Below are 12,786 nucleotides of genomic sequence, written 5' to 3'. Positions count from 1 at the left end.
CGTAAACAGAAATGTTAAGGTTTATTACTAAAATGCACTATAAAATAACTATTCATAATTGGCTATATATACGTATGAATATTTTGACTATAACTTATTGTTTTTTTTCTAATAAGGCAATAACATAATTAAATTATAAGGATTGTCCTTGACGCATGGGCTTCTGAAAAGTAAACCTACGTCAAAGCAAAATTGACTTTGACATCGTCGGGCGTGTTGACTGCAGAGTAAAAGAGTCAATTTGACATGAGTTTTGACGTATCAGCGAATTATCAACATACATGCAAGTTGCAAAAAGTAGAAAACTTATTTATATTTTCTATAAAAATGTCACGGGATAAAAGCGTGTGGTTTGCTGAAGAAATCCTATTAGATGCCAAACTTATAAATTTTCAATTGGAAACTGGTGAATGGGATGCAGTGGAAGAAATGCTACGCGCAGAGGCGCAACTCTCGAGAGACGCAGAGACTGGAAAATTGAGACCGTGAGCATATATTTTAAATTATTAAAACCTAATCATTTAATGTTTAATTTTATTTTAACAATGATTATTTTTCTTTATTAGTAAAAAAGCGTCGGAGTATACATTACGTCTTATAGCAGAAGTTCTACATATAATGCGGTTAGATGTGGAACAGGCTTCATATAACCGCAGCACTTTGGCTGTAGCTGAACAATGCTTACGTTTAGTTCGCTCGTGTGCTGCAGCTGGTACCAAAATGCAAACATATATTTCTAAGGAACTTTCCATTTTGGAGTCCATGTTAATCTTAGCCACAGAATACCAACACCCCAGTGGCGAATTCATTAACGAAGAATTACAGAAAAAATATGAAACATGTATGACAGTTTTGATTCAAACACTAGGAAACCTTGTTGTGAATAATCCTTTCAATCAAATTATGATTTGGAACAAATTTGATGCTATAATACTAAATTGTTTGGTTGGTCATAATGAAAAAATTGCTTCTGCTGCAGCTATGATAGTATACAACATATTATTAGGTCAACCAAATGTATTGCCAGAAGATGTAGCGGTGTTAAATTCTCTGGCTTATATGTATATTAATGGAAACACAGAATATCCACATCTTATAATAGAATATTTGATTGGTGTAGAAAATACGTATATAGAAAAATTATACTCAAAATTAGATCCAGAATGTCGAATGCTTGTACTAAATCTTGCCTATAACATTTTGATGTCAACAGAATCTCAAGATATCAATGTTTCTGTCAACTTTGTAAAATTCATGGCTCACGAGTTTAAAAGTAAATCAGATTGTATTTTGAAAACTGTTGATAAATATATAAATACTATTGAGCCTCAAGAAGTGGTTTTTTTGTTGGAAATAGTAGCAACAGCATCCAGTATGGACACTTATATGGATTGTTTGCAAAGTGATACTTCTTTATTTATCAATTGTGCTTGTAAGTATTTTATATTTTATTTTTATGTTGCTATACAGTGGGATTTCTGAAGAAAATGTTTATGAGTTGAATCTCCAGTCAGGGAATGATTTGATATTATGAAATTTATTCATATAATCTTTTTTTTTTTTAGTTCTCCTAAGAGCTATTCATAAACTAGGCAAGGAGAGTAACAATTTTTTTTCATCTATAAATAAACTGTATGAAGCTACTGGAAAGCAATTTGATAATGATGAAGATATGCCTGCTATAAATGTACCATCTGAAAGTAAGTTTGTTGTATTTGTTTTTTTTTATAGCACAAAACACATGATACAAACACACCACTGATAACATCATTTGTGGCGATAGTGTCCACATAATGAGAAGGAACCAAGTGTCAATACGAAGATGCCCTGACCCTGTTATATGTGTCATATAGCATAAACTAAAAACTAAAAAACATTGTAAATCTTAAAAAACTATCAAGACATTCATTTTAAATTATTCTAATTTTGCTACATACTACATTTGTAGTAGGCATGACTTCAGTTATTTTAAAAAATACATATTATGTTCGTGGAAAAATTTCAAAATTTTTAAATAATCTTTAGCAACATTTTATATTATTTCAGATCCGCTATGTAAAAACGATTCAGCAGATAACATGCTCTCCTGCAACGAAACAACGTCTGAGTGTACAGAATCAGAAAGTAGTGAACAATTTTACGAGTGTAACGACAATCCACCGTTCATTGACAAATTTGACAACATTGTAGACAATCAACAACAACCAATAAAATTTGATATGCCAGATAAACAAGTTAGAAGTGGCTCAGAAGGAAGTTCCAATGTGAAAATCGATAATGACTTAACGAAAGTCGCATTCAAAAGAAGTAGTTCAGTGCCAAAAACAGACGAACGTATACATTTACCAACAAGACGAATAAGTCTCGAGCACAAAATCGATATTGATGATAACGAACCACCGTTAATAATGGATGCACTGTCCCCGACGTGCATGAATACTATTGCTGAAGTTATCCCTGTTGCTTTACAGCCGAGACTCGAGTTGCAAGAATCGAGTAGAACCGAGTCGCAAGATAGTTCGCCGACTGATCCGCCAACAGAAATACATTTAACTAAATCAGATAGTAAAGAAATTAAAACATCGCCAAGTGAAATATCGCCGCCATTGTCAGAAAATCAACCAGAAACAGAATCGCAAAAACAGTCACCAGATACGCCAAAAGAAGTCAAAAAGAGTCAAAATTTGTCAACAGATTTTGATTTGAGTGAACAGTTGCAAAAAATTCTGGGTATTTCGTCAGAAAAGGCAAGAGTTGATAATAGTAATGTCGAAAAGAAAACTGAACCAGTCAAAGAAGTAAAGATATTGGAAGATAATACTGCACCCAAAGTGCCATTTGTGAAGATTGATTCACCGGAAAGCCAAAAAACAAGGTATTTATAGTACTGACTCCTTTATTTTATAAATATACAATGTCCGGATTGTTGCAGGAGTAGAAAAATGAATTGATGAAGTATTTATTATATATATTGTGTTATAATTTATCTCCCTTTACCAATCTTTTAAATGATACACAATATACAGACATATAATAGATTTATGTGTTACACAATGTTGTATCTAATGTTAGGTTTAAGAATAGGTGTATAATTGTGTATTGTGTCTGTATACAATAGATTTAACAGATTGCTAAAGATAGTAAGTTCTTGAGACCAGCCATAAAACAAACAAAGTTAGGCTATCTGAACTTCTGCGCATTGTTCATTCAAGAAGAAAATAATGAAAGGTCAGAAAAATCTTGCATTTAAATCTGCACAGCCATCTACAGCTAACTTCATTGCGAACACGACTCGTCGATTGTACTGTACATTCATATATTAAAGAATACTAATACAATTAAATTTATTAAGTAAATAATTGTGTATTTCAAGCTGACAAATACTTGTAACACTTTTTCATCATTGTAATTAACATTTACAGATTAGGAGCAATAGACATGTCAACACCCAAAAAGACAGTAACTAGTGTGGAAACAGTAGAAAGGCATGTTGCGTTTGGTTTCAAGGCATCTCTCGTAAGAACTTTAGCCAATCTGTGTTGGAAAAATCAAGAAAATAAACGCCAGGTTAGATTTGTTTTTCTTAGCTTCACGTTGTAGCCTTCATATAGTGGGATAGTTGATAGGGGGAAACTAGTGTATAGCAGTATATACACCGCCTCCAACGAGACATTACATGTTGAACGGCGGAACTCAACACGGTGTCTTGTCTTTTTACTAGAGCATGAAATTGAAAAAAAAATTAATTCCCGAATGAGAATTGAACCCGCAAATTGCGCCGCGGCATCACAAATAATATATTTTTAAAATATTTTACTTAAATATTTCAGATGCGTGAATTAGAAGTGATTCCAGTATTACTTGACTGTTGCAATATCGACGCGCGCAATCCTCGTATCCTTTTTAAAATGTTTCAAAAACTACTTGACAAATATTTACATTGTACATGTTTCAAACATTAGTAGAAATAATATGGAACAGAGAAGAGTAAACAAACTATACAGACAAGTAATCTTATATTAGTAAATATATAATATTGTTTCCTTTTTATGTATAAATTCAAGTTAATTTGGGCACACAGGTTTCACATCTTATTAATATCATACACAAATAAATTAATGATAAAATTTCTTATAAAATAAATTCAGTTATTATGCAATGGGTAATATTTGCTGTTCGTAATCTTTGCGAAAATTGTCCTGAGAATCAGGTATGTAATGTTAACCAGTTTACTTTCTTTTTACCTTCACGCTATATCCCGCATACAGAAGGATAGGCAGAAGTACCTCGGGAGGCAGTAATTAAGACACCCTCTCTCACACAGTCAATCAGTGTGCCACTTTTGATTATGTGGTGAAATATTTAATAACTTTGAAGTGTTATTTTGTTGTTAGTCGAGGCTTTGCTATGAAACCGTTAATTGAAATCACTAATGGCACAACTATAGCCGCATTGACATCCCACATGACAGTAATCTCATGGGCTAAGTCAAAGTGTTTAGATAATTTTTCTTTTATCGTGTGCACTAGTAAATTATAAACACTGTTAGTTTATATTTTTTTCGTGATATTGTAATCTATCGATACACTGTAATAAGTGCTGGCTGAAATTGGTCGCTTATACATCATAACCAATTTTAAAACAACCATTTTAAAGTTAAAAGTTTTAACCAAACCTGCACTTAAAAATCGCCTGGTGCACTGCGGTGGCCTCAGTACATAAATTATACTTTTTACTATTTATAGGCTATTGCAATATTTTTTGGATTCTATGGTGAATTTGTGCATTTACAATGTTGGTTAACAAAGTATCTATAAATCACAATATCGCGGAAGAGATTATAATATAACGAAGTTTATAATATTACGGTGACATCAACACTGCACGGCGCGTCACTCCGTCTACTAGCACTGTATCAGGTCTATTGGCAACAATATACCTGTCAGTAATAGTAGACCGACCGGTCTCATTGTGCAAAGCACATAACTATTTTCAAAACGACATACGTTTGTAGAGTACTTGTAATTTTATAAAGTTGCTGGTGTATTGTCTTGACTACATGATTGTAGACGATATTATTATGAGTGCAATATTACCTTCAAAAGATATTTTCATTAAAACTATTCTTATTTGTTTTCAAAGGAGGTGATTTCAAAAATGACACTTCAAGGGCCAGTAGACAATGAAGTACTGCAAGAAATGGGACTAACACTAAATACAGATTCTCAAGGAAATTCTATCAAAATTGTTCCTTTACCGAGAAATTAAAATTAACATTATCACGATAATGTGTTTAATGCAATAAATGGAAATTGCAGTAACACAGAAAATATTTAAACACTTACTTAACAAGTAAAATGACTGCTAAGCATAAGTGAATGATGTGATTTTGTCTAAATTAAAAATGGACTGAAATATTGCGAACGAATTTGGTCTGTTTAATAAACCCTGTGAGAGGACTTCCAGATGTATGACTGCTTTTTTATTCAATTGTACTAATTAAATCTGTGGTATAAAATAAAATAATAACTCTTCATTTTGCAATTTAAACCTTTTCCATTCTTAGGCTTAGGCTTATACTGAATTATATTCAAAAAATACAGTTTCAATATGTACCGCTAGGAAAATATCAAGGTAAACAAATAATATTGTATTTATATACAAACTATCTTCAAGTGGTTGCTTAAGAACTTAAGTGCAATGTAGATATCTATTTATCCTCCTAAACAGTATGCAATAAATTATAACACCATTAATTTGTTTTATTTTAATAGAAAATTTATTGAGCTACAATTCTTAGCAATTCTTTCGTAATATTAATAATACAAGTAATTTTCTTTTATCTTCATGGGGTATCCATTTTAATAAGATCGACAAAGAAAGCCTAGTGTGTGTTAAGGGGACAGGAACGTCTCCCCACGTTCGGTTTAATTTTTCAGACAATGGCAGACCTCGCATTGTAACCAGATCGAATAAATGAAATTATTTCATTTCAGCAGTTTGCAGTCATATACCGTTGCACCACAACGACTTCATTATTATATATTTATGTTAATATGTTACTTCAAAAAAGAGAACGGAATATTTCATGCAGTTATTTTATTATTATTTTGTTTGTAGGTACTATCCGATTATATCATTTCGAACTGTTTTCAAATTTTGAATGTTGGTCAATGTACCATGTTGTCTAATTGACAGCTGACGACTAACGATGATTGACAATTTGACACTGACAGTAACTTCTATAATTAGAATTGTTATTGATAAAATATAAACAGTACTTTTTTAATAAATATGGTCAAAATATCACTTCAAATACGCGCTAATTTAGAATGTATAGAGAAATTATATACCAACCATCCACACTACCAGTGGTTTTTAAAGTTAAAATGCGGTAATTGCGGTGAAGTTTCGGATAAGTTCCATGACCTTACGGAAGAAGATAAAGTGCCGCAAAAGCATAATAGATCAGAAACGAACTTGCTTATAAAGTGCAAATTGTGTTCCAGAGAAAATAGTATAGATGTTATCGAAGGAAGCAATGGTATGTAAAGATAACCTTTACACAAATCGTCAACTTAGAGTATGAATCTGCTATCAGTGTATTTAAAGCTAATTCAGAAGACCGACAAAAAGCTTTAAAAATCTATGAGTATGCGTTTATTATCAAGAGGCTTTAACGATTTTGAAAATTGATAAACACGTTTTGAAAATTGTTTTTTTTACACTTTCGAATGGTATAAAAATATAATTCATTGCATTAATTTAGCAGGTTTTGACTCTTAACTCTTATGATGGATACTATGGATTAATAGCACCCAAACAGCTTGTTTTATAATAATTTAAATTTTAAAATTGTATTGCTTATAACATTTTAGAAGCACTAATATTGCACATTGTTTTTGTTCAGGTGCATTTACAAATAATGATCTAGGCAAATTCAAATCTATTGTAACATTTGACTGCAGAGGTGTAGAGCCTGTTGACTTTGAACCTAAATCTGGATGGATTGCAGAAGCAGAAGAAAATGGTATGTTATATTTAATTTACAGTATAAATTTATACTATATTATATATTTATGAATATGTAAATTATTTTTAAATATTATAATTATTTTAAAATATTATAGAATGGGTATCAAACCCATTCAAGGAAATGCAATGTTTAGTATTTTTATTTCCTCTCTGGCATTGAGTCCCATTATCCCATCCACTCAACATGCCTCCAGAATTCAGCAGAGAGTAAAGAATGGAAGTGAAAATTGACCTAAAACAAGGAAATTATATCTTAACTCTTAGGTCCCCTCTGCCTACCCTGCTACATAAATTACAATGAAAACCTTAAAAAATCTACAACAAAATATAAATTCTATGAATGTATTTTTTAATTTTTAGGCAAAACTTTCGATGATGTAGATTTAACAGAAAAAGAATGGGTCGACTATGATGAAAAAAATCAAACATCAGTTGGAGTGTATGAACTGGAGTGGCAATTTGTGAAAGTGAAGTAATGTTTTCTGCATTTATAATTTATATTAATAAAGTTATATATTTTCGTTATTCATTGTTTTTATTTTTATTTCATTTATTTAATTTTTAAATTGAAATTGGATGAACACGGGGGATAGTCTGGTAACACTAAATTGCCTCTGTTTACCCTTGTATATATGGGAAAAAATCTGAAGATGATTTTTTTACAATAAAATTAATAAAGACTATAAATCAATGAGGTCATTATGAAGCTTAGTCAGAATTTACATGGTTGTGACTTTTATCTGCACTCTAGAGGATGTTTAAATTAGAAATTATTTTAATTTCAGCATCGAAAAACAGTGGCATGGAAACTTTATTTTCACGACTTTTGAGTAAATATTATAAAATGATTACAAATATAACTTACGTATATTTTAATTGTTCAATTAAAATCAATAAAGCAGTAATCTACGGAATAGGAAGAACATTAATTGAAAGTGAAGTCACGCCTAAATGAACACGCGGTATCGCTAGCCGCTCATATGTTGCGAAGTTTTTATCACCATTTCTTATAGGTACATACTTATATGAAAAAGTAAATTAAAATTTATTTTAATTTACTTTTGTAGTATTTTAATACTTGGAATTTTTTGAAATATAATTTGACATAAGAGTTATGACTGCATTCCAGCATGTGATAATTAAAAAAATATTCATTATTAATTTTATTTACTTTTATGATATATAGTTTCATTATTTATTTGGGTATGCACTTTAATATGTATATTTTTTTGCATTAAAGTTCATTTATGGCAATAGAACAGCGATTAGCTGTAAAGTGATTGTGGCTATAAACCCTCGTGGATTCCCCAGGGGGATTATTATATTTAAATTATTTTTATTCCCTGTTTGGTTAAGATATATTGACTCGAGTACCAACCACTACTTAACTCGCAACTCACAAGATCTTGATATCATGTCGAAAATGGTAAGCAGAGTACCCTAACATTAGATTATCTATTAAAACACATAAAAATAAAAAATATAAAAAGACTGTATGAGAATGGCATTTTTTTATTAATCTTATTTTTTTGCCGCCAAGGTTAGGTTATTCATAATACAATTTTTTAAGAAGTAATAAATTAACTGGTGGGTTCTTTCACGAAAAACATGCTATAAGATATTCAAACTATATCACAGCATCATACATTTCTATCTGTCCGTAGCACTCACACACATGCATCACTTACTAATAAATTATTGTCTTTTGCTATTCTGTAGCCGCTTTTGCCGTTGTAGTTTCACTATCAGATCGTGATACGACGCCTGTGAACCCAGTGTTTCCATGCACTGTCACGATCGGCAGCGACGTGGTTGTGACCGCACCTTTTCCCGAACGCTCATATTGGTTATCTTCGTCCGTAAAGTAAGGGTTCCCTTGTCCTGGATCCCCATAATATTGGTTTCCATCAGCACCGACGTCGTCGTCATTTACGATCTGAAAAGGATGGTGGATATACACAGGTACTTCTACAGGCACACGGACCGGCACTTTAACGGGCACTCTAACGGGATACGGAATTTTTACGGGGTACGGTACTCGTTTTTCTACCGGATAAGGTTTTGGTATATAGATTGGAACCTTTTTCTCGACTTCAACTTTACGGGGAACAACGACTTCTACAGGGACAGGGATTTTCTTCACTACTCTAACGGGATAAGGGACTTTTTTCTCGACGGTAATGGGAACAGGGTGAGGTACTCTTACAGGATACGGTTGTGGATACGGTACCCGGACTGGAACATGTCTTATGACCTCAAAGGGCTCTTTAACTTTGACTTCAACGGGATAAGGTATTTTCTTTTCTACAGTATAAGGTTGAGGTACGAATACTTTAATGGGCACTGGATATGGGACTCTTTTTTCTACTTGGTAAGGTACAGGTACTGGTCTTTCTACCGGAACTGGTACCTGCACCGGATATGGGACTTTCTTTTCTACTTCAACTGGCACCGGGTGTGGTACTTTAACTTCTACATGCTTTACGATTGGGACATGATGGACTATTGGATACGGTTTAGGGACATATTCTTTTTCAACAACTTTGACAGGGACTGGGTGCGGGACTTTGACGGCTACAGGATACGGGATTCTTTTTTCTACAGCGACTGGATAAGGCCTATTGACAACTTTGACTTTTTCCACAGGCACTGGCACTGGAACCTTCTTTTCTACGGGATATGGTTTCGGTACTTCAACCTCGACTTTATACGGTACCTTGACGGGTTTCTCCACAGTCTTGATGTATCGATGATGATGGTGATGGTGGTGATGCTTGATTTTTGTGACAAGTTTTGTTTGGCTTGCTTCTGGCTGTAAGTCCTCATAACCAACTTGTTGTTGTGGATAAGCCAGTTTGGGATCATACTCATTTCCTATTGAATACGGACTCATTTGTCGTTTTCGTTTACGAAAAAGTATCATTTTTTTTCTTCCACCTATATCTGGGTCCCCTCTGAATGCTCCACCTATTGGAAGCAATCTATATGGTTGAAGTAATAAATCTGACCGTTTGTCAATAGGTGCTTCTCTGGTCTTTCTTATTTTTACCAAACGTGAAGGTACTATTGGAACCCAGTCGTTTGGTCTGATTGGACCATAATCACCTGTAGTAGATGTGAGTTTTGATGTTCTGGTTACTCTGCGATAGCTTCGAGTCGTTGGCTGAGGTACATTAGATAAACTTGATTCTGTCGTAACATACCTGAAGCGAACCCGACTGGAAGATGTAGCCAGGTCAGTATTATTCGTAATGTTTGTTTTAATTATATCGGATGGCATTGTGATATTTTCAGATGTAATATTCATTTTATCTAAAATTCTTTTGGGCCATATTCGTTTTGTTCTTAAAATTCTTGTTGTTGTTGGTGCTGCAGTTGTAGTTGTCGTTGATATTGTAAAATTTTCAAATTTTGGTGGTCTTACAAATTCGGTCCGTATACCATTTATAGTTTGAACTGGCAAGCTGAACTTAGGACTGGTAACTATAGATGGTTTCCCAGTGGATGCGGCAAAAATAATCGGACGTCGCATCGGCTTATTATAATAAAGATTCCCTCGTTGCACCGGAACTACATTTGAATATTTGTACATTGAGTTAGAAATTTTCAATGGTTCTTTTGTATATAAATGTACAGTAGGTGCTTTTATTTTTTGACCTTGTTTATAATAATGTGGAGGCATATTATAGTAATATTTTTTGTCTGGCGTATGGTAAATCGGCGGTTTACTAGGTGGTCGTAGTTCGGGACTATTGGTTTGGTTAACTTTCGGAGGTTGAATAGGTTGCGATGGCTTCTCAATTTTTGGGCCTTCAACGACTGTCACCGCTTTATTCTTAGTCTCCACGGCCACTTGATCCGAGCTGATGATATTTTGTGCGTTCGTGACATGTTTGTTGACGACGATCGCTATGATCAGGAATATCGTCTGAAAAATAAATGTTACAATATAAGCACTTCTACTAATTAGATTAAAAAATATTTGAAATACGAAATTTTGGAACAATTAATATTAATTAATACGAAATTTGAGAAAATCTAAGTATTTTTTTTACAAATTTATATTTCATTAATTACTTTTACTTTACTAGTAGTGCGTATAATTCTTTATCACGCAAACCATACTTAGAAAAAAAGTATTATGTTTTTATAATATTGTAAGCCGTTGTCAATTTCTAAATCACTCTCATTTGCACTTGTAAATTATTCTTTCATATCACTATCACATTATTAAGAGATTTAAACATTTAATTAAATTAAAAATATTTAAATATTTGAAAAAATAATAAATGTATAATATGTCTTAATAACTTTAAAATAAAATATTAAGAGTTAATTTTTCAACATATCACTTATTTAGTAGACTTTACCTGTTTCGACATTGAACAATTTTTATAGGCACTTGTTTATCACCTCACTGTAACTATAACATTCCTTTTGTTTCACTTAACAAAAAAAAACATTTTTCACTTTCCCGCCATTTTTTAAATTTTTAAATGGATACCTACCGATAAGTGTTGCATAGTGTGTGGCGCTGTGGACAGCAGACATTTATACGTAATGATATGAGGTAGGAAGCATTTCTCGCTTATATAGCTTGTAACTTTCTCTGCCAATGCCAATATCAAATGATTTTATAGTCCCGACCTAATTTTTACTTAGTATTTGTTTTAGTAAGTTCATCATTTTATTAGAATGTTTATTAATTCATAAATGGCCCAGGTGTGTTTTTATTTATACCAATTAATTTGATTATAGAAAACTTTTATATGCAACAATAACAATACTTGTGACTCTCTTTTTTTTATTTTAAACATTTTTAAAAGTTACAGTTAAAATAATTAAAAAACGGTTATTTTCCCAGCCGTTAGAGTCCCAGCTGCTTATTTTAAGTTAAAAATCATGATTTTCATGTCTACGAGAGATGCAAGATCTTTTACTAATAGCAGACACTCATCGCCCTTCCTTTTTCCTTCTTTACTTTAAGTGTTATTAAGACGTAGTAAGAAGTCGTGGGGCAGTGGTTACATTTATCTTAGGGGAATGATTTATTATCGTTTTCACTCTCTAGTAGCAAGAAAAAGCGTTCATTTCCACCAGTCAATCAACAATGTCTCGGAAAAAAAGTTTTTTAACATAAGGTTATCTCTGTCTATCCTGCTAGGCGGTAAACCTGGTTGTTTATTTCGAACTAAATTAAATTTATATCTTTGAAAGGCTTAATAATTTCGTTATGTTTAAATGCTAATAGATATTTTTTCATATAACTACCGAACTCGCTACTCAGTATCGATACACATCACTTGTCCACAGACATCGAGTGAATTAAACGGAGACGACATATTTCTTAAGAATATTAAACACCCTTTTTAGGGAGCGTGAGATATATAAGTTAAACTAACAATAAAAATGTTAGTTTATAGATCAAGATTAATTAAAATTAAATTGAATCAGCTTCACACCGTATCCCACACACAGCAGGGTATACAGAGGAAACCTAATTTTAAGACACTCCGTTCCCCATTTTCCGCCAAACTCAGGAGGTGTTGCGTGTTTGAGAGCATCAAAATATAAACTTAAATAAATATTTTATTTAAGGTGTAAGGGGCACCCCTTTGTGCTAACAAACACATTCGAGGACATATTTGTGTAAATATGTGACTGTGACGTGACTGTGACGTAAAGTCAGCTCAGGTTTAACTCAGGTAAACCGCGGCGTTGAGTTCTGCCACTCAACACGCAATGTGTTTT

General features: G+C 32.7%; 3 protein-coding genes across 4 annotated transcripts; 2 read left to right on the top strand and 1 right to left on the bottom strand.

Moving 5' to 3' along the window:
- Positions 1-190: 190 nt before the first annotated feature.
- LOC146533007 (uncharacterized) lies at positions 191-5,752 on the top strand. The gene is made up of 8 exons (XM_085196065.1): positions 191-485; positions 567-1,432; positions 1,566-1,700; positions 2,047-2,875; positions 3,423-3,567; positions 3,831-3,894; positions 4,149-4,210; positions 5,143-5,752. Exons 1-8 carry the CDS (start codon positions 247-249, stop codon positions 5,266-5,268), a joined length of 2,466 nt encoding a protein of 821 aa, XP_085052191.1. The 5' UTR covers positions 191-246; the 3' UTR covers positions 5,269-5,752.
- A 446-nt stretch (positions 5,753-6,198) lies between these two features.
- Positions 6,199-7,560, top strand: LOC146533006 (UPF0587 protein GA18326). Its single transcript, XM_085196072.1, has 3 exons — positions 6,199-6,544; positions 6,911-7,030; positions 7,396-7,560. The coding sequence occupies exons 1-3, from the start codon at positions 6,295-6,297 to the stop codon at positions 7,509-7,511; spliced, it is 486 nt and encodes a 161-aa protein (XP_085052198.1). The 5' UTR covers positions 6,199-6,294; the 3' UTR covers positions 7,512-7,560.
- A 964-nt stretch (positions 7,561-8,524) lies between these two features.
- LOC146533005 (uncharacterized) lies at positions 8,525-11,677 on the bottom strand. Of its 2 annotated transcripts, none has more exons than XM_085196066.1 (2): positions 11,544-11,677; positions 8,525-10,963 (listed from the first exon to the last, which is right to left on the bottom strand). In XM_085196066.1, exons 1-2 carry the CDS (start codon positions 11,556-11,558, stop codon positions 8,744-8,746), a joined length of 2,235 nt encoding a protein of 744 aa, XP_085052192.1. In that variant the 5' UTR covers positions 11,559-11,677; the 3' UTR covers positions 8,525-8,743. The 2 variants fall into 2 exon arrangements, with proteins under 2 accessions (XP_085052192.1, XP_085052193.1); XM_085196067.1 differs by lacking the exon at positions 11,544-11,677 and adding an exon at positions 11,406-11,537.
- Between the last annotated feature and the right edge of the window lie 1,109 nt (positions 11,678-12,786).

Source organism: Heliconius melpomene, chromosome 13 (genome assembly GCF_056956725.1).
Source record: "Heliconius melpomene rosina isolate 202511_hmr_F chromosome 13, ASM5695672v1, whole genome shotgun sequence".
Taxonomy (NCBI): Eukaryota; Metazoa; Arthropoda; class Insecta; order Lepidoptera; family Nymphalidae; genus Heliconius; species Heliconius melpomene.
Note: the sequence above shows the minus strand (reverse complement) of the source record. Positions and strands in the feature narration are given on the sequence as shown.

Bases quoted from the DNA above. Each gene is read 5' to 3' on its own strand.
- LOC146533007 (XM_085196065.1), top strand. From the start codon at position 247: ATGAGTTTTGACGTATCAGCGAATTATCAACATACATGCAAGTTGCAA. The intron at 1,701-2,046 runs GTAAGTTTGTTG...ATATTATTTCAG, and splicing joins TATAAATGTACCATCTGAAA to ATCCGCTATGTAAAAACGAT. The intron at 2,876-3,422 runs GTATTTATAGTA...TAACATTTACAG, and splicing joins CCGGAAAGCCAAAAAACAAG to ATTAGGAGCAATAGACATGT.
- LOC146533006 (XM_085196072.1), top strand. From the start codon at position 6,295: ATGGTCAAAATATCACTTCAAATACGCGCTAATTTAGAATGTATAGAG. The intron at 6,545-6,910 runs GTATGTAAAGAT...GTTTTTGTTCAG, and splicing joins TGTTATCGAAGGAAGCAATG to GTGCATTTACAAATAATGAT. The intron at 7,031-7,395 runs GTATGTTATATT...TTTAATTTTTAG, and splicing joins TGCAGAAGCAGAAGAAAATG to GCAAAACTTTCGATGATGTA.